This window comes from Gambusia affinis, linkage group LG20 (assembly GCF_019740435.1).
Source record: "Gambusia affinis linkage group LG20, SWU_Gaff_1.0, whole genome shotgun sequence".
NCBI lineage: Eukaryota > Metazoa > Chordata > Actinopteri > Cyprinodontiformes > Poeciliidae > Gambusia > Gambusia affinis.
The window spans coordinates 14,961,209-14,982,246 of record NC_057887.1 but is presented as its reverse complement, the minus strand read 5'-3'; the positions used below and the strand labels follow the sequence as shown (position 1 = coordinate 14,982,246).

The 21,038-nt window shown below is 37.6% G+C and overlaps 1 protein-coding gene across 3 annotated transcripts; it reads right to left on the bottom strand.

The window, feature by feature from the left end:
- Positions 1-975: 975 nt before the first annotated feature.
- Positions 976-18,316, bottom strand: fbxo11b (F-box protein 11b). 3 transcript variants are annotated; one of them, XM_044103832.1, is made up of 22 exons: positions 17,973-18,316; positions 14,991-15,166; positions 14,774-14,855; positions 14,450-14,594; positions 14,233-14,362; positions 12,974-13,057; positions 12,714-12,846; positions 12,500-12,606; positions 10,433-10,544; positions 8,538-8,644; positions 8,323-8,460; positions 8,017-8,234; positions 7,025-7,205; positions 6,812-6,934; positions 5,733-5,818; positions 4,977-5,053; positions 4,750-4,893; positions 3,523-3,633; positions 3,322-3,429; positions 2,776-2,884; positions 2,595-2,693; positions 976-2,329 (listed from the first exon to the last, which is right to left on the bottom strand). In XM_044103832.1, the coding sequence occupies exons 1-22, from the start codon at positions 18,058-18,060 to the stop codon at positions 2,200-2,202; spliced, it is 2,688 nt and encodes an 895-aa protein (XP_043959767.1). In that variant the 5' UTR covers positions 18,061-18,316; the 3' UTR covers positions 976-2,199. The 3 variants fall into 3 exon arrangements, with proteins under 3 accessions (XP_043959767.1, XP_043959768.1, XP_043959769.1); XM_044103833.1 differs by having other exon boundaries at positions 14,450-14,591; XM_044103834.1 differs by having other exon boundaries at positions 14,795-14,855.
- Between the last annotated feature and the right edge of the window lie 2,722 nt (positions 18,317-21,038).

Below are 21,038 nucleotides of genomic sequence, written 5' to 3'. Positions count from 1 at the left end.
TGCGTAAATCCCTGCGTTGTGTCGCTCTGGAGCAGGTCTTTGTGTCAAAAGAAGCATTTTTCAGCTGATCCGACATTTCCAAGAAACTGGTCATAATTTAAACTCTTGTCTGGAATAACGAGGCGTGATGGCGACCCCGCAGGCCTGTAGTTGGTGGTCGCCGCCATCGCTATCTGGTCCCATCGCCTCGTTCCTGTCACGCGTTTAAGTATCAATCTTGTTTCCGCTTTGTTTCCACTGTCGGTCACATTTTATAAAATAACACGAGTTTCACTGCGTGTAATTGGAGTTACACCCCAAAGACCTGTGACTCGATGTGGTTTAGTTCCATCTGTAAAGCACATTAAGAAAGCAAACCACAATGTTTTGACCTTATTGTATCTTTATAGTTGGCTTCTCATGATTTTCTTTTTTTACAGTCATGTTCAATACATTAGAGATCACTAAGTGAAACTTTATGTAGATCACAGACTGATGTTTTGAAACCTTTTTTTCCGATTTCCTGCTTCCAGCTAATGAAAACATGGCTTTTAAGAATAAAATATTACTCCACACCAATAATAAAAGTTATGTGGATTTCAAAGATATTTCTCATACCTCATTGAAGCTCTCTTCTAAGAAACAAATCTCATCTCCCCCTAAACTGTCAGCGTTGATGAGGAAAAGACAGGAATAATGACACAGACACTGAAGTTTGGATTTACAGTATGCACTGCAAAAACAAAATCTTACCAAGTGCTTTTGGTTTACTTTCTAGTGCAAACATCTTATTACACTCAAAATAAGATGAAACTAACAAACATAACTTTGCAGCAAAATATAGGAGCTTGTTTTAGGCAATTCCTTTATATTGATGAAAAAAGTACTGGTAGATTATTTAATTTATAAAAAAAACAACTTTATTTTAACTTAGAGATGCCCATTTAGCTCCACTCAACATTTTAATCAGAGCAAGTGAATGAAAAACCAGACATGTTTGATCTAATAAAGTTTTATTTTCTTAGAAATGGCAAGTTTTCAGTTTTCTTTTGTCTTTCTAAGAAAGTATACCCCTTTTTGAATTTCAACTAGCATCTACTAATGGTTATTGAATACTTCACAATATATTAAGTCTAGATGTTATGGTACATGCATACGATTCAGGCTGCATGAGGAGCCAAAGTCACCACGATACACTGGGAGGAGGGCAGAAACAGGTGGGGACGGGGGGATACAGGGCGCTGCAGACTGACCAGGTTCCAGTTAAAAAGGGGGCTGTAGCGCCCCCTATTGAAACCCTCTCCACAAAACACTGACTGCATCAACATATAAACACACACACGCACACAAAGTTTGCACTGTACATGACACACATTTACACACACCTCTTTATACAAGTGTGGAGCTCCTCCACCGGCCATTTAAACTAACTCACAGGAGAGGGTTTAGTGTTAACAAGCTTCTCTTTCACAGAAAGAAATTCACCACTGGAACCTTTCAGCTTCTGCAGTCCGACGAGGCGGGGACGGGAAGGGACGCTAACCGAAGGGAAAAAAAAAAAAATAATTATAATAATATATAATAAAATAAAAGACATTCAAATACAGTCAGCTTTTTGCTTGAAAATACAAAACTACATGAGAAAGCATTGAAATAAAATCCATTCATCAGAACATATATATATATATTTTTTTTAAAAAAAGCCCAAGTGCTCCATCTCTCTCTCACTCTCTCTCACACACACACACAAACGCACGATCAATCTTTTCCTTTTTTTTTTTAATCCAATGGGGATGGCAGCTGTGAGGAAGCAGGAAGTCTTTTTAACCGCAGTTTGTAAGAGGATTAGCTGTGTGGAGATCTTCATGCTTTAAGTGCCACCAGGTGGACCTCGAAAGCCCCTCAGAACAACCTGCCCTTCCCAGTCTTCTTTGTTTACAGTCTGCAGTGAGGAATCGCTCCAGGAAGCTCCACGACTCCCTCTAGTGACCTGCTGCAGCGAGTGCAGCTTACACCAGAAGAAGCTGCTTCCTCTGCAGCCTCTTCCACTGAGAGCGCTGAGCTCAGAGTCTCTCTGGGTCCTTATAGCTGCAGGCGGATGCACGTTTAGAACTGGGTGTATGTGAGAGTGTGTGTGTGTGTGTGTGTGCGTGTGTGTAGCTGTGTGTAATGCAATGTGTTTGTTTGCTTATCTGAGGGCATTAACTCGAGCCGCAGCCTTCAGTTATGTTGTAGCGTGTTGGACTCGATGGGCGGCGCCGAGTCATACAGAGTGTCCGTGTCATGTGTGGGCTCTCCGGCCAGCGTACATGGGTTGGACAACGTTCCCGCGCCGCAGTCACAGAAAAACCTGGAGGAGAGCGTGAATCAATAAAATTAACATCTATAGGTGACCTAATGTGCTCGATAAAACCATGAAACTTATAGTTTAATCACGTTTTTAATAAAAGTTTTAAATCAAGATGTCTGTCCTTTAAAGAAACGTCAAATGCAAGATTTTGTCAAAGTCTGGAGGCATTTTTTCTAAAGAGCTTTAGAAACAAAATGAAGGAAACATGAGAACAAACATAAATTTAACTGGCAAAATGCAAAAGTAAAGAACGAAAGTAGCTCACCGATCGTGTCGTATAAACTCTACGTCGTGTCCTTGGTGACACTTTTTGATGCAGTTAACACAGATGGCATTCCTATCTGTTGTATTACAGGTGTGACACCTAGAAAACCAAATAAATCATTTAAATAAAAACTTCAAACTGCAATAAAAATTATAAATCAGATCTATTTAAATTTTTTTACCTATAGAAGTCGTGCATGGGGTAACTGGTGTAGCTGGAGATCTTGTAGAGACACTGTCCTCTGCTCACCGCCTTCTCAATGGCGTCCTGATTATTCTGAATTTTATTGTCTGACCGGGAACATTTAATAGTTAGTAAGCAGATATAAACTGTAAAAACATAAAATAACGTAGTTTTGGTTGAGTTTCTTTGTACACTTGAAATAAGACAAAATCTACAACTGTTAGCAAAATATAACAGCTTGTTTAAGTCAATAAAGCCTTAATATTGATAAAAAATTACTAGACTGCCAAAATAAAAATGTCTTGCTATAAGTGAAATAATCAGCCATTGCAACTGTTATATTTTTATCAATATTAAGTCGATATTTACTTAAACAAGCTCCTATATTTGCTGAAAAGCTACTTATAAGTTAGTTTTGCCTTATTTCAAGAATACAAAGATATTTCCACTAGAAAATTTTAAAATATTTGATAAAGTTTGTGCTTTTGCAGTGTAGCACAACCACAACATGCCCAGCTGTAATGAATATAAACAAACCTCTTACCTTTCATGGTGACATTAACTCCTGAGGCCAGAAAAAGCCCCCCGAAGCGGTTGTTGAAGATCTGGTTGCCCTCCAATGTTGCCGTGGCGTGGTTAGTAATTTCAATACCTGGTTTAGTGAATGACAAGTCAACTGTAAGCCAAAAGGAGACCAAATGATTTTTTTTTTTTTTTTTATCTAGAAGAGTCTGTGAAGCACAACCTGCAGCAAAGCCGTCAAAAATGCGGTTCTTGCGGAGCGTGGGATGGCTGTTGGTGCTGATGAGCACGCCGGCCTGCGCGTTCCTGAAGATGTCGTTCTCTTCTAGCAAACCTGCAGGGAAGATGTTTCTTCATACGCTTCAACAGAACATGTTGGGAACATCTACGTTCAATAAATTACATCTTGATTGAAACAGAAGGCAAGCTGCACTAAATCTAGGGCTGGTTGAGGAGTTAATTTAAAGTTGATTGGTCTTATTGAGCATTTTGTTCTTTAGCATCAAGAGGGCTGACTGTCGTTTGATAACAAATGGGCTAAATTTTTCAGAATATGCTGGATTTTTAAAAAAAACCCATTTTGTCACCTGTGTTAAACACTGACTGAATAAAAAGAAAATTGTGATTCTCACATTATTAACTTAAATATATTTATAAAATATAACAAAACAGGAGCCTCTTAGGTTACTGAATATAAAAACAGAAGATGAGAAAAATGTAATATATGAAACTCTTAATTCAGAGATGCATTTGCTCTTGAAGAAATGATAAAACTTTGCTCCATGAAGTTTAACTCACGACAGTCATCAAAACCAACCGTGCTTATTGGCAAGATGGTTTTTTCCAATCATGTTACAATTTTTCTCTGTTAGTAAATCTGTAATTTTTGATCGAGAAGTTGGCGCCTCTTCGGCTGAATGAGCGTCATTAAGGAGCTTGTTGAGTATTTATCTATTTTTCCCACCAGGGGGTCTTTTTGTGGGCTCTAGTGTCCCTTATATGACAGTAGGCTGACAGGAAAGGGGGAAGGAGAGGGGGGAAGACATGCAGCAAATGTCGGCCAGGTCTGGGAATCGAACCAGTGACCGCCGCGTCGAGGACTCAGGGCCTCCAAATGTGGGTTGCGCAGTCTTTACGCCACCACATCACCCCCTGCTTGTTGAGTATTTATATTTAAAAACAGAACCGCATAAAGCCCGTTCTGAAGCCCACACAGCCTGTTGGAATCGTTTCACTGTTCTAGTATGACCCCGCCATGTTTGTTTCTGTATCAACTGGCTTACGGCTGGCCAGTGGCGCCCTCTGCTGGATGTTGGCCTTCTTTAAATGTCTGAGTTAGTTGACGTTATTAGTTTATGGAACTAATTTAAATCTAATAAACCATTAATTTAATTAACATTTGTGAAGATTGGTGAGTACACTAGATCTTGTGACAGCTGAGTTTCTGTACCTCGGCCTCCATTGAAGATGCAGATGCCTCCATCTCTGCCGTCATGGATCTTGTTCCTCCGCAATGTGGGGTTGCTGTCTGTCTTGATCCACACTCCCGCCATGGCGTTGTCAAAGATTTCATTGTCCTCTATGAAGCCCAGCCCTGCGACATAACAGCAGCGTTAGGTGAAGCTTTGACTCCACGTTAGACGTCCCTCTGGTGCCGTGAGAGACGTAAATACGAACCTGAGTTGTAGACCAAAATCCCTCCATTCTGCCCTCCCCAGATCTTATTGCGTCGTATCTTTGGGTTGCTTCCCGTCCTGCAGATTAAAACAGGCGCAATTATTTTCTGCTGATTTCAAAGGAAGACGAGTTTCAATACATGATTCAATGAAATAATCTAGTTTTATCAACTTCAAAGTATGGATACTTTATGATTAATGGCTTTCAGAGACCCTGACAAATCCCTTGATAATAGGTCTGATTAATACAACTTAAAAATACAATCTCTGACTGTTTTCAAACCAGATTTGATGTTAATAATTTTTTATGGTTTTCTTTTCTAAAAGAGAATATACAAATGACATAAAATTTCTCAAAAACTGGTTTTTACTCCAATCATCCCTTTAATGAGTTAGACGATGCAGTGTTAGGACCATAATACTAGGTTGTTAGTCTAATTACAACAATATAGTCACAATTAGCATCATTTACTAGAACCATATCCTAAAATTACATGACAAAATTGTTTTAATGAGAAAAACATGGTTAGTTCCCATAAGAAAATGCTAATTTATTCCCCAGGTTAATTTTACTGCACTGCAGAGATACTTGGGTGTTAATTATATATTGATTTCTATAGGATTACTGTAGCATCGGACTAGGATTATGTTTTGGGAAGAACCTAAATGATTCTATTTGAAATTTGGGACTGAAAGAAAAATATCTTCATCTCATTCAGTGTTTTTTATTGAATACACTAATATTAAGAGTTGTTACCTTATCTGTACACCAGAGTACATGTGATTGTAGATGTCATTGTCTTCCAACACGCCGTGGCCATTGTCATAGAAATACACGCCAACCTAAAGGACAAAAAAAAAAAAAACCCAAACATTAAATTAGTGGCAAAAAGAAAAAATAGGCCAGTTTACCTTTAACATATTTCTAAAAGCTAGAAACAGTTTTTAATGGTGATACTAAAATTATAAATAGCAATGAGATAACCAAAAATTATTATCAGAGAATATTTGGTTAACATTTACACCACACTTTAGCATTTTTATGTTTACTGACTTCTGTAATTCAGAAAAAATACACTAGGAAAAATAAACTTATGGACCAAATGGGTATGAAAACAGAAATATGTGGGAATGAACTGGCAGCTCATTCATCCATCTGAATATTTAAGGAAACTTCCAGTTTACTGTTAATGTTTTTGATTTTATTTTATTTTTATAGTACAGTATTTTTTCAATAAAAATAAGGTTTTTGAATCAAAGACAAATATCACACACAGGCTTGTCACAATAACAAATTTTCGCTAGACGATAAATTGTCCCAGAAGTTATCGCTATAAATGATAATATTGCTTTGAGACAGTTTCGAAGTAATATCATGTCATAATAATGCAAAAACATATTTTCAAAGATTTAAAAAAAACAAACTCTAATGAACATTTAACAATGGAAATGGAAGACATTTTAACTATACAAAATACTAAACATAAACAGACAACAAATAAAATTAATTATGAAGTCTCTGAAAACAAAACTGGTAGGAGGAGAGAGAAATTAGAAAAATAATAAGAAATGAATGAGCTCTTTAATTTGTATGCGATTAATTGATTAATTGTGACAGGCCTAAATCCTCGAGTCTTTTTAAGAAGAAAATGACGTTTTGTTAAGTTATTGATAGAAATTAAATTTTCTTAAACCAGCCACTGTGGCTACTGAAAGAAAATGTGTATATTTGCTAAAACCTCATTATTTGTTTTCTCTGAAAGACAGGAAAAGCCTGACATGCACTAATAGATAAGTAAATAAATCGAAAGTAAGAAATAAATGTCTTTTGTGTACCTGTTTGCCGCTGTGGATGCGGTTCTTACGGAGGACAGGAGTGCTCCCTGTGGTCACCCAAACTCCAGCCAACGTGTTGCTGTAAACCTCGTTCTCCTCAATCACTCCCTGGCCTTTCTCATGCTGAAATAAAACACACGACCGCTCAACATAGGATCACATTTCTCCCCCTGCTAGAATAGATTTGGACAAAGACTTAAGGAGTGTATTTACCACGTAGATTCCTCCATGCTGCCCATCGTGGATTTTGTTGTGCCTTACAATGGGACAGCTGTTTGTTCGGATCTGGATCCCAGCCAAGGCGTTACCGTAGATGTCATTACTTTCTATTAGCCCACGGCCGTCTCCAAATATGTACACCCCGCCTTGGTTACCGTTGAATATAGCATTTCCACTGAAAACAAGAGGAAGGAAAAAGGTGAAACACAAAGAGACAAACCCAAAACAGAGTTTGTACACTTTTTCAAGGTCAGTTTTCAAACTTTTCCAGCACCAAAGAGATGAAAACAGCACAAATGAACTAAAAAAAAAAGCTTCAATTCTAAATTATATTTATTACTGTTGTTAATAGTGACTTGTGATAGTATTCCACTAAAAATAACAAAAATGTATCTTCTGAAATGTGTTTCTCTCACACACCCTATCCACCTGATTGGTCCAAGAACGAAACACTAATTTAACGACAATTTCAATAAAGTTGTTTAAGGTGTAAAATATAAGCCAACCTTTATTTTAATAAGTCGCTGAGCCGTTAAGAATAATAAATATTTATGACACTGAAACAATCCAAACATGTCATGTTAAGACCACCTTCCTGAATTAATTAAATGCTAAAACGCAATATACAAAAAAAGTAATAAAAACATCTCTAAAAGATGCTATTGCAAGGTTTTCTGACATTTAGTGTTTATAAATAACTCAAGGAATTTCAACTAAAGCAAGAGAAGTGAGAAAAAAAAATTAGTTTTTTTTTTAATTTGGTTTAGGAAAATATCTAGTTTGAACTGTAAAAAATGTTTTCCAAATTTAATCTCATGATCACTTTATTAGAAAACTGTGATGTTTGAATATTAAGCACTTTCAAGGACTTTATACAGAAATCAAGCACTTTCCAAAACCCTGGAAACACCTAACTGAACTTAAAGGATTTTCAAGGATTTCAAGCACCAGTACCAACTCTGCTTCTGGGACGTCTGTGTTCTTACCGTATCGTCGGGTCGCTGTTGGACGTGATCCAAACACCAGCAAAGTTATTGGCATAGATTTTGTTTTCTATAAATTGGCCCCGCCCCTTTTCATGGACGTAGATGCCCCCCGTTTGGCCGTGGTGGATCTCGCAGCGGACCACTGTGGGGTTGGCGTACGCCTTCACCTCAAAGCCAGCTATGCGATTTCTATGAATGTTACAGTTCTCAAAGTAACCCTGAAACAAATGGGGGAAGAAACACAGGTGAGGCTGTGTGGAGGAGTTGCTCGGGGTAAGAAGTAAAACGTGTCGTAGCTGCATTCACCATGCCGTGATCGAACGTGAACACTCCTACATCTCGTCCGTGATGAATATGGTTACGCCTAATGATGGGGTTCCCGTGGTTCTTCACCCAAATTCCTGCCAGCGCGTTGTTGCTGATTTCATTGTCCTCATAAATGCCCTGCAAAGACAAAAAGCTTTCGGTCGGCGAGACTCTGTGCTGCATGTCGCTGGATAAAATGTGCCGTTTGATTTTACCTGTGCGTGGTCTGTGATGTACAGACCCACATTCTCACAGTCGCTGATGTTGCAGTGTTTGATGGTTGGACAGGCGCCCTGTCCGCTCACACACACGGCTGAACCCACTGGACACAAAGACGGAAATAAAGGTCTTACAAAACTAGAGATGCACCGATACGATACTAATATCTGTATCGGTATAAAAAAATAGAACCTAGATTGGGTTTCTGTAACAATGTGGTAGATCTATTCAGTCTAATTCTATGCTTTGTGTTTTCAGCTGCATCATACTTTATTTATAATTCCAAATTGCACTTTCTGAATCATTTGAAAGAGTTTATTGCAGATTATTTTACAAAAGGTAGACGACCTTTTGATTTTTTCAGTTTCTTTATTATTAATGCTACATTTTCTGTTTCACTCCTAATTGTACTGACTGAACAAATTAAAGATGTTTTTACATCTTTGACCAAACTTGTGTAGCTATTGGTGTGTTTAAGTGTGCTGTACTAGTGCACAGTTATCAAATGAATTTGCAATTTAGTCCATTTATGTCTGTGTTTAAAAAAAACAAAAAAACATTTCAACCTTTTTCACATATCGTGTCGGCCAATAATAAACCTCAAATCCCTGCACAAAATATTCAAAAACCTAAAAAAAATAGCATCTTTTTCTATATAAATGTACAGATTTTAAAACTTTAACAATATATTCATGGAAAACACAGATCTAGAGGGTATTTGAAAGGTGTCTGTATAGACTAGAACAGTACTGTCAAAACTTTTTGCCCCGTAGACCAAAACTGGCAAATTTAAATTGGCCACAAAAATCATTTCGTTAAAAATGCAAAAATTTGTTTATTGAATTTTTTCCCTGCTCAACAATAAACATATTTTTATGAAGTTTGTGAATCATTAAAGATAGAAAACATAAAGAGGCCTCTTCAAATTCATTGTAAAACTGATTACTAACAGCATCACCTTCCACGACTCTGAACGTACTTGGATGATCTGAGTTAAGACGACATTAAATTTCCCTTTGTGATAAATAAACGCATCAAATCTAAAACTTCTCACCATTTTTGATCTTTAAACCCATCAACCAGCAGAATAAGAAAAAGGTTTCCATCATGAGCTCTGATGCAGTAATGGGTATTGGCATGTAATTCTTTCATTAAAGTTTTGTGAGTTATTGGGTCCATTTCTCTGCAGGGTGATTTCACTTTTTTAATCCACAGAGAGATTTCTACATTAAAACGCAAAAAGAGTTTGCTTCACAGTTTGCGCCATCTGAAAAATTCCAAAATGCCATCTGGATATTCGCTTTCCAGCCAATACCGGGTTATTATGGAAATTAATCTGAAGGGCACTCTGTTAATGGATGATAAATTGCAAAAATAACTTGCTAGATATTGAAAGTTCCAGTTGTTATGGAGAATTGGGCAAATGTATATTTACTCACAGGACATTTAAAGAACTGCGTACACTTAAAATAAGCAAAAATACCCAGGAGATTTCAAACGCATGTCCAAAAGAGTTAAAGTGTACGAATACTAAACCAGGAAAGTTCTCCAATCCAGACTATAATCCAAACTGAAAACCAAGTAAAAAAATACCATTTGAAAGATAAAATAACTTGATCAAACACCAGTTCAGAAAAGTGACCAAACAAACAAATGTTTGCAATTTACTTTCTCATTTTTATTACATGCTAAAATAAAGTAGGCAAGTCTGAAATGTCCATTATTAAATATCAGTTTATTATACCAAATATAGGGATCATTTCTACTTATCACAAACTAAAATCCTTTCAGTACACACTACTGCTGCAAAGTGTGGGTTGATCAGATTATAAGGAAATGTGATGAAGCGTCCCCTGACTGGAACAGGAGGCGTTGGTGTGTGTGTGGTTACCTGTACACGTGGAGCGGATGATGCAGTGGTCGATGTTGGGGCTGCAGTTGACTGTGATCTCCAGACAGTGGTGGGCGTTGTGATGCTGCGCCGATTTATCATCTGGATTAAACTGAAGAGGGAACAGAAGCTGAGGTCAGACAGAGGACAAGAGTGCAGGCAGCACTTCTGTCTGCCCACCACATCCACACGGCACTCCAAGTGTTGGAGCCGCTAACAGCTCAGAGTTATTCTATAATGAGGAAATGGGATGATTATAGTTCGCACCATTTGGTTAACCTTGCTTAATAGAGAGCACATACGGCTATTCTTTCGCCTTGGGGAAATCAGAGAAAAATAAAACCCAAAGCAAACAACATATTCACAAAGGTACATTATTATAATACTAAATGACTCTTGGACCTTATAGGTTTTGTTTTTCAGTCAGAGAGTGCCAAGGCCAATCTAACTCCCCCTCTCTAGTCATTTTTAATATCTTATGTATAGAAACTGCTTCCAAGTCTTTGAGTCAGTTTTTATAGATACTTCAATCATTGCAGATCTCATTAAAATCAGTGTGGAATCAGTGGAATCCCAAGTTATTCCACTGTATTAACAGAATAGGATTTTAGATTTATAACTACTGTGTTCATATGTCATAACACTGAAAATGGACCAATTACTAAACTTCAGGGTTGGTTTTTTGATTTCCTTTTATCTGATAAGATTTTAGCGGACCCGTTTTAATTGAACTCTAGTTCATTTGTCTAGAAATCTGGTTCGTTTGCGAAGGTATGAATGTGCAATTGAACTCTGACGCGGACCAAAAAAAAAAAAGCGAACTCTGGTACGCTTAAAAACCTAGGCTTCGATCCGCAGTGCGTTTCAAATGCATATGTGGATGCAAGGGCATTCTGGGTAAATACGACTCAAACATGCGAGCGTAGCACTAGAGGGAGAAATGGCTCATGGCCTTTTATCAAAACAAAAGAGAAATCCTCCAACGCCACTCCATTTTTGTTTACATTCTATAAAGTAGGAAGCTGCGGTCTTGCGTTGTGAGCTAAGTTTCTCAAACCCAAACCCATTCCTGATTATTATGCAACCTGCAGATATATTAAGTGACTTAAATATAACACCTAATGGCTAAAAAACCCCCCAAAAACTACTTTTTCACAGCACTGTATATTATCCTACACTCTCTGTCATTTATTTTAGTGCAGATGCTACAGTGTGGTGAGAGAATAGTTTCTCTTAAACATGGTTTTCATACATTTCAAAATAATTGTTAGATTGACATCTTAGACCCTGAACACAGATTAAAAAAAAAAAAATTCATACAGAACTTGTACATGTCATACTGCAAACTTGATATCAATAAAACCTTAGATATAACTTATGTCATATGCTTGACTTGTTTATTACTGGAGTCGAACCCCATAAAGGGTGAGAAAATGAAGTGCAAAAGGAGAAAGATGTGGATGCAGCCACAGCTTTTTAAAAGAAGACAATCATCAGCTGAATGTTGCAGCAGACACCCTGTAAGATCCTCCCAGAAAATGTCACACTACTTGATGTAACACTCACACTGAACGACCACAAATCTAGAATTCACACAAAAATTTTCTTACAATTCCTTCATGAAAAAAAGATTTTGTCTGAGACGGAAGGTAATTGAGCAGCGAGAACCTGGATTAAAACTAGCTTAACATCTTATATTAGCAATTAGCATAGCTAGCGTTACCAAAACAGCAGTCTCTGTGTGAATACTGGAGAGAATACACACACTGTTATTTATGCAAAACTTTCCAAAAGACTTTCAACATTTCAAAATTCATGCAAGGAGCTCAATGGAAGCTTTTTCTGATGTGAGAAAAAAACAAAACAAAACTGGATTTTTTAGTAATATCAGAAACCTGAAAACATCCAAATCTGTAATTTTTGTAGATTAACTATACATTTTCTTTTAGTTAGAAAACACCATGTTCTAAACTAATAATTGTATACCTTATTATGAATTAGTACTAAAAATATTTGTATTTATTATGACAACATTAAGAAAGATATGACAAGAGGGTATTTGTTTACCTTAATGGTCATGTACCCCACATATGCATCCTCTGAACCCTCCATGAAGACAAACGTTGAATCTCTAGTATTCTCTATGACGACTTTGTCTGCTACTTTACCAGGTGCTGAGAGGAAAGCGGAGACCATCCATTAAACAGAGAGGCTAGTAAGCATATAGAATGCCTATAGAAGAATGATCAATTCTTCAGCATCTTTTTACGATGGCCAATACCTGCACCAATCATGGTGATGGGAGACTCTATATAAATCCACTCATCGGTATAGATGCCAGAATGAACAAAGATGAGACCATCAAAATGGGCTTCTTGAACACCTCCGAGAGCGTCCTCAATGGTGTCATAATACTGCGAGAGGAGAGACACAAACACTTTCAGGCAAATCAAGAACATCCTTCAATAATTTAGAGAAGTGATGCCGTTCACATCGACGGTAATCAACCGTTTTGTCTTCCAGCTCAGGGTTTGGACTTACCAGCATATTCTCTCTACCTTTGTATCGGCCGGGGTTACTGTAAAAATGTTCAGCAAAGCCGGGCTTTACATGTGCACCTTTGTACTGCAACACAAAAACACAACGCAAAAATATCAAAACTGGTGAATGCAGGTTGGATATCAGTTTCTGCAGATAGCTGCTTGTTAAAAGGTGATAAGATTGAAAACATCACCAATGCTGATATACAAACGCTTCAAACCCAGACTGTATAATGAGAGGTAATAATTTTCACAAAGATAGCAGGGTACTCAGCAGTAGATTCTTCAAAACTAGATATCCTGACTAGTTATGAACCTACAACACCGTTTACATCTGCAGTCATATCGCTCCTCCAGTTTAAAGTCATATTGATGAGATGCCAGAGAAAACCAGAGCAACCTGTTTTTTTTTTTTTTTATCTATATGAAGTAAAGAGTAGCGCAGCACTGCTCCTTCCAGTGTTACTACTTTTCATTTGTTTTTATGAAACACCAATTTAGCTGTTTAATGTATTCCTTGAAACAAGAGAAGCACCAAACAACTTTTATTAAAATAACGCTGCCTTTAAATTACAATAAACGAGCCTCAAGAGGTACGGCCAATTTGCAAGCTGGCTACCGGAGCAGATAGCCCAACTAAGTACCCCGCAAACAGCTATAAAGAGCAAGATGGCAAACGTGTTACACTGTGGCAATAAGCAGTTGAAAACCAAAGCTAAACATTGCCAGCATTTATTCTATATTTTTGAGTATGGAAAATTAAACATTACAGGGCATAGCACTTTCAAATAATTAGATCAATTAATTAGTGCTTTTCAGTTTTAATTAAAGCAAGTAAGATTTACATTTGAAATATATGTAAAACTTGTAGTAATAGAGTAAAAACGTTTTAGCTGAACGGTTTCATTCAGGGAGAATCTCATTCTGTCCAACGCCTGACCCAGACGTTATAAACTAAAACCACTGACAAAAGAAAGGAAGTTGAAACACTAATTACAAATCTATTCAGTATGAATAGTTGAGATTATTTTTAGAGTATTTTTAGTCAACATGACCAAATATTACTGATAAAAGCCCAGCAAGGTTGTTGAAACAGTTTAAATAATAAAAGGCCTTACAGAAGCTTATACAAAATATGTTTTAACAAAAAACAAACGGATTATAAGAAGTCTGAACAACAGCATCTCGTTGCTGGGGTGTGCAAACTGAATGAAGCATTAGATAAAGATAAATTTATAAATTAAATAAAGTTGTACTCACCAGCTGCTGAAAGCTCTCTTTCCAAGGGTTGGGATGCTCATGCTCCTCAGGGCTGACCTGGTAAAACCGGCCGGGCTCAGGATGCATCATGGGACGCGTGTATTCAAAAACCTCCATGTATAGCCGTTTCCTTGAAATAGGGAAAGGAATTGTATAGAATCTTATAGGTTTATTTTGCATATAAATTAGGATATAAAGTAAGAACAAATCATCTTACCATAGGATGGGGTCGTTTGCTAGCTGGCTGAATCTCTTGCACACGCAGGCCGCCTGGCAAAGGTCCTGCTCCAGCAAGTAGGAGAAAATCTTCAAAACCACCTCATCTGGAAGCTTCTGCTGCAGATACTGCTCTGCTGGGGCTGCTAAAAATATACAAATACACAAAAAAAGGGCAGTGTAAGTCTGAAGAAAAGGTCAACATTACAGTACGGATGGACTGTAATGAAACAGCGCAAGAGTGGAACTCAGCAAAAAGAAAAAGAAAGAAAAACTAAATCAAACTAGTAAACGCTGCCCATCATGCTGAAGAGCTTAAACACACCTGGAAGGTCGTGGGTCTTACCGGACACTCGTGCCCGCTTGGCTCGATGACCGAAGGCATCTGTTGACGAAGTTGAAGCTCCCTGGAAATGCAGCAGAGATTTAAAGCTCAGAGGGATTCAAAAGTGAATATGACAATAAGTCAGTGTCTCTCCATTCTTCATGCAGCAAAAATGCAATCCGCAGCAAAGCACAAGCGCAACAGCTTTCACGCTCACCTCCATCGGGCCCTTGCTGGGGCAGGCAGAGGCGGTGGCAGAGGCGGTGGCAGAGGCAGCGGTGGTTCTCTTAGGAAGCAGGGTCTTGCGTCGAAGCTGGTAGGGACTGTTCTGAGCGCCGGGGCCGGATTCCTCGATAGCCATTTCTGCTGCAGCGGCTGCAGGAGCCTCCTCATCTAAACAGAAAAGCATTGTGGGTGTTGAGCAGAGATGCAACAATCAACTGGATAGACATCTCAGTACTTAAAAGTGTCAGATTTCCCCCTCTATGCCTTATACAACTTCCACCATTTTCAGTGTTTTCACACCTTGTAGTCTGGTAGACTCAGTTAGATTGGGAACTGAAATTGCAACCTTTTTTACATTTTCAGCTGGGACGGTTTGCTTTCACACTGCACTGTGTCAAACACCAAAGCGTTTGAAAAACCTTTTCCAACCCCTTGCCTGTGGTGACGCTGCACCAACAACCACTGAAGAAAACGACACAAAGGTTTGATGCATCTCTAACCTGAAGCATACAGTTATATATATGGAAGAAGGACACTAGTGCAACATCCTTCTTCACAAAATGTAAACAAATGGCATAGTGTCAGATTTTAGTGGTTGTAGGATTTTTGTTTTTTTCTTTGGCTTAAGAGCCTGAGCCATTTCTCTCACTAGCGATAAACTCACGCGTTTGTTTAGGTTGTATTTACCCAGAATGCTATGCACTACAGCTTGTTTTTTTTCTGTTAAAGCAAGCTGGTATCCACATACCTATTCAAATCACACCAGAATCATTTTAAACAAACCTAGATCTAGGTTTTTAGGTGAACCAGAGTTTGCATCAAAGTTTGATTATTTATTCACACCTCTCCAACAAACGGGACTTTCTAGATAAACAAACTAGAATTTGACTAAATCGGACCAAACAAGCCTGGAGTGAATGCACCCAAAGTCAACTGATACAATGTACTTTTAATGCATATTTTTTTAATATAAAACAATCAGATAAAAGGTTGTGCTTTGAAGCATAAATTCAAATAATCTTGTAAATCCCTTATTCAAAACATTCAAATTGAGTATAGATGACAGCGTAGAATGATTCCCTAGAATATTTCCTTCATGTTTTCCTGTATTTTTAAAAATTTGTTCTTTGATCACTCTTGTGTAATTGCCTTTGGATTATTTCCTTACAAGGAAAATTATATTTCATTCAATTCGTCACAATGTCAAACACAAAATATGGCAATATATTTTAAAAAAAACCTCTGTCTTTTAGTAATTTTGCCAATTTTTGTGGTGAATACTTTAGTTTTAACTATCTAGTTTTCAAATATTTTGATTGAAATTAAGGGACAAAATAACCCAGATTTCAAAATACTGTAACCATCTTAATTTTATACATTAGAAAGTCTCAAGTCTCTGAAAGATCTTTTCTTGCTTTTTTAGATGTCAATTATATAAAACTATTTAGAACATTTTATCAATACACTCACTTATAGAAATACAATTAAAAGCATCTCATATAAGCTTAAATATAACTAGGAAAGTTACTGTCAGAGGTTGTGCATTGATGTATTATATTTCTAGTGTCATGCTAAATATTGAAAATACATTAGACCGGTGCCAACAATATTGGACATAATAATTTATTTTTTTTTTTATTAACATTTGGTCCAACAAAACTGTGTTCAGTTAGCTAATGTTTTTATGCAGCTATATTCTGAAAAAAGTCTGATATGATACATAAATACATGCTTGCTAACTTGAGCAAGGTCTTTACTCCATAAAAGTGTTATTATTATTTTATTCAATTTCAGGCTTTAAATGTAAAATGCTTCAGGAAAATAATTTACGCATATTTTATGTTGCCATCAATAGTGGTGAATAAAAGGACAATAAAAAAAGTAAATTAACTGACATTTATTATGAGTACAAAAAAGGAGACCACCACAGATGGTGTGCTGAACATTTTATGGCAATGTGTTTTATAATTCTGGCTCTTTCTCAAGATTCAATCTATATTGAAGCTTTATATAAAAAAGAATATCAGCTAATAAAACACACTATCTGTTTAATATTTAGCCTCCACATATGATCGTCTAATAGTTATTTTATGACCCACATTAGGTGTTAAAGCAGACAAAGGTTGGTGATTGATAATAGGAGATGCGCTTTCTGCAGATAAACTACCTTTTTTCATGTGTAGTTACCCTGAAAAGATCCCGATCTGTATGCATTCGTCGTTGTCCCAGCCGCAACTACACTGGTCTTTTGTGGTGCTGTCAAATCAGGGACAGCAGTCGATGTCGACTGCTAACAGCTAAAAACTGAACTGCGTAGCTGGCAAATCCGCGGTGTAAACAAATCAAGCAGCGACTAGCATAGACCGACAATCCGATAACAAAACGAGCTTCAAACTAACAAATCTGAGGCTATTCGGCTGACCTCGGGTAATTAGCCCAAATCACCCAGTATCCTCTGTCACAGCTGATGTGCGTGTCCTCTCGAGGCAAGAGCAACCAGCTAGCATTGCCCCTGGAGCAGCGGCTAATGTTTTTGTTAACGTTACACCCCAAAAATGGCAGTCCTAAAGGTTTGCACTCGCACAAATTGCTGTGACAGCTGAGAATGCAGCAGCCGACCGGGCACGAAGCTTGTGATTACGGAGAGTTAGGCCGCCCCTTAAGCTTCAAGCTGGGGAATATAAGAGCCATTTATGATGTCCGCCTAGCTACATACGCATTAAGCGAAGACAACCCCCACAACCTCCTCCTCCTAACCTGGTGAGCTAGCTATAGCCCCGATCACTCAAGCCAAACAAAGCGCGGCCTGGCCTGAGCCACAGAGCGAGAAGCCTCGGGTTTTCCTAAAGAAAAAAACCCCGCAGCCTCCAGGCCTGCTAGGTAGCTCGGTAGTGACAAAGAGGGTTACATAAAAGAATGGTTTCGCCAAACAAACCTTTGTTTAAAACCATTAGCTGGCCGTGGCCTAGCTTACCTCTATCCCCGTTGATTCGTTCGGGTTGCACCGGGCGCGGCCTCGATACTCGCCTGGGTCTCCTGTTGGTGGCTCTGAGGGAGTTCATCTGGGGAGTTGGTTGTCGAAAAATACGCCGCTATCCTCGACTGCCCACTGATAAAATGTTGCCCCTCGACTGGAACAGCCACCCAGACAACCTTTCCCCCAAATATCCCCTCCAATAGCGACCTAAACCTCCCTGTTTTTGGGGTGTAATTGCTGTTTTTTCACCCAGCTCCGTGGTATTTCAGCTAACCCCCGTTTCACTGCTCTGTGCCAGCTCCGTCTCTCTCCGTTGCAGGAGGAGCCATTAACTCACACGGGAAACAATCGAATGGAAAAAAAATAAAACACAACGTCATCTTAACCAATCACATTCTGTGTTTCAAACAGTCGGTTTTAATAGACCAATCAGAAGGCTCGTATCAAACGACTTTAAGAAATATTTCTGTTGCGATTCGGAGTCGGTCAAGCAGCAGGAGTTTAAACCAGGGGCGCCTGTTTTGAAAGAGGTATCCAGATGTGGGTGACCACCAATAATTTTGGATTGACGCGCCAAAACTGAACCCAAAAATGAATTTTGGGATTCTTATTTGGGAATTAATGAGAATGGGTACTTCTAAAGGTTTGGTGCAAGATGCTGCATACATTCAATACATCTGCAGTGGAGAGCATTATTCTGCCATCAGAATAAGGGATTTAAAAAGGCTCAACAACGTGATAAAGACGGATGGTTCTGTTCTGCAGAACCACTAAAAGACAGTGAAAAGCAGAATTTTTTTAATGAAATCAAGAGAATTATAGACAACCCTGACCTTCATCTTCATGAGACTATGTCTTCAGTCAGAGGCTTTTTCAAATTTGCTGTAATACTGACAGCTACAAGACATTTTTCCTGCCAACAGCCATCTCTGCCTACAATAACTCTTTGAAGAATTTGAATTAATATGAGTTACAACAACAACATTTAAATAAAGTATTTTTGAATTAGAATTTTGTGCTTAATTGTAGATGTGTCACATAGAGATTGTTATATTTATTTCTGCTGGTTTACCATAAGTCTGATGATGATGGGATACATAGAATGAAAATGCAAACAAAAAATAGATTGGCATGAGGTCTATAATTATTATAGGCTAAATACAGGAGCCTGTGTTTAAATTAATCTCATAATAAAATAGATTCACTTTTTGAACTGAACTGCTGAAATAAATGAACATTTTGATGACAATCTAATTGATTTGGATGTGTGTTTACTCTAAAATCAGCTGATTTGAATTGTTAAAGACATTTTGAGGGCCCAAAATATATCGAGTGAATAATTTTAAAATACTGTAATTCTTCTAATTTTGACATAAATGTACAAGCCAGATATAATCTAACTGCAGTGATAGAAGTGAATCACATACATTTTTGCTCTTTGTGTTCTGTGTTGGTTACCTTGTTTATTCATATCATCTTAAATCTTGCTCATGAGTTAATCCTTTTGTATTTAGTTTTTTTTTGCTTAATCTTACAATTTTGTGCTTTTTGCATTTGACTTTAGTTTCCTTTGGATTAGTGTTTAGGCTTCATCCACTTGGTTATTGTTTACATCCCCATCATGTAAACATGAGACATTTGGTCTCTTTTCACAGCTGCACCTGGTTCCCAATAAGCCACCTAAGTAATCAAAGTCTTCAGTATATAAGCTCCTCATTCTTGTTCTTTCTTTGCTGGATCCTCTTGTTTATTCCCATTACGTTACCTTGGGTTTCATGGGTCTCTTGTTACTTCTTGTACTCCATGGTTCTGTCTTTTCCCAGAATCCCTTCCTGTCATTTGTAAGTTTTTCTTTTCTTTTCATTTTACCTCGTACCTCTGACTTTGCCAGCATCTTGAACCTCTTCATTTGTAATCAATCACGTTAGCTCTTTCTGCTGTAAAATTTAAGGATAAAAAGCCAAATTAAGAAATTTAATCTGATGAACTTTGACAGGCTTATTATTATTTTTCTTAAACTGTTTCATGAACGCGTCGTCATGTAGCACCTGAGCAATTGATTGAATTTGAGAGGAACAGCAATAGCCACTAGATGCACCCAATATATAATGACATAAATAATGACATTTTTCAGGACAACCTTTGGACAAAAGGCCTTCTCTGTTAAGATTTGTAAGCTTTTGAACTCACTACCATCTCTTTTGAAGACCACAACTTGCATTAAAATGTTCGCTTTAAGGCTTAGGAATTCTTTAAAGACAAACCAAACTGTCCTTATTTTTAAATATTGTAATGATTTTGATTCAGTAGTTTTAAATATATTGCTTTACAACTCTTTTTGCCAAAAAAAGGAGTTATCAAACCAAACAGAAGACTTAAGCCTTTGAGTCAACTTTACTTATATAGCACCTTCCACAGGTCAAAAACAAAGTGCTTTTCAATTAAAAACAAGCAAAAACACAGGAGATAAAAACATACAAGAAAATATAAAAACAAAATACATATAAGAGCGTTAGGTAAAGCTAGTTGGAACAGAGGAATCTTCAACTGCTTCTTAAATTAAGACAGCTCAAAGTTGAAGGCAAAATTTTCCACCATCTGTGGGTTACCACTGTTTACTGCTGTGTTTTCTCAGTTCTGTATTTTTTCTCTCTTTCTGCAGGTGTAGAAGCAGGCGTAGGCTTATTGGGTGGTTTCTTGTTTTTTCTTTATCTTTCTTTCTTTCCTCGATTCTTATCTTTTAACTTTTGTCCGACCTCTCTTCCTGTCTTTTCTCTCTTCTTCCCATTCTATTCTGTCTCAGTGTCCGCTGCATTTGAAGTAAACCCGAATCAATTTCTAGTAAAGCTTTTTATAGATACAGGAGATGAAATATTATAGCGAAATGCTCCGTATTGCTCTACTTGTGAAAATGAATTGGTCGGGCTGCTCCTTAGCGTTCAGACAACCCTGCACTGTCGGATGGAACATGTTAAAACAAAACAAACAAACAAAAAAACAATTAAGCCCTTGTAGGTTCATTCTTTGCCTTCTTCTTTTGGCCTTTTCTTCTTTAACACTCTG

Excerpts from the sequence above, each read along its gene's own strand:
- fbxo11b (XM_044103832.1), bottom strand. The coding sequence starts at position 18,060 with ATGAACTCCCTCAGAGCCACCAACAGGAGACCCAGGCGAGTATCGAGG. Across the intron at positions 14,856-14,990 it reads CCAGCAAGGGCCCGATGGAG|GGAGCTTCAACTTCGTCAAC; the intron begins GTGAGCGTGAAA and ends CTGCATTTCCAG. Across the intron at positions 3,634-4,749 it reads CATCTTCAATGGAGGCCGAG|GTTTGCTAGAAGAGAACGAC; the intron begins GTACAGAAACTC and ends TCTTCCCTGCAG.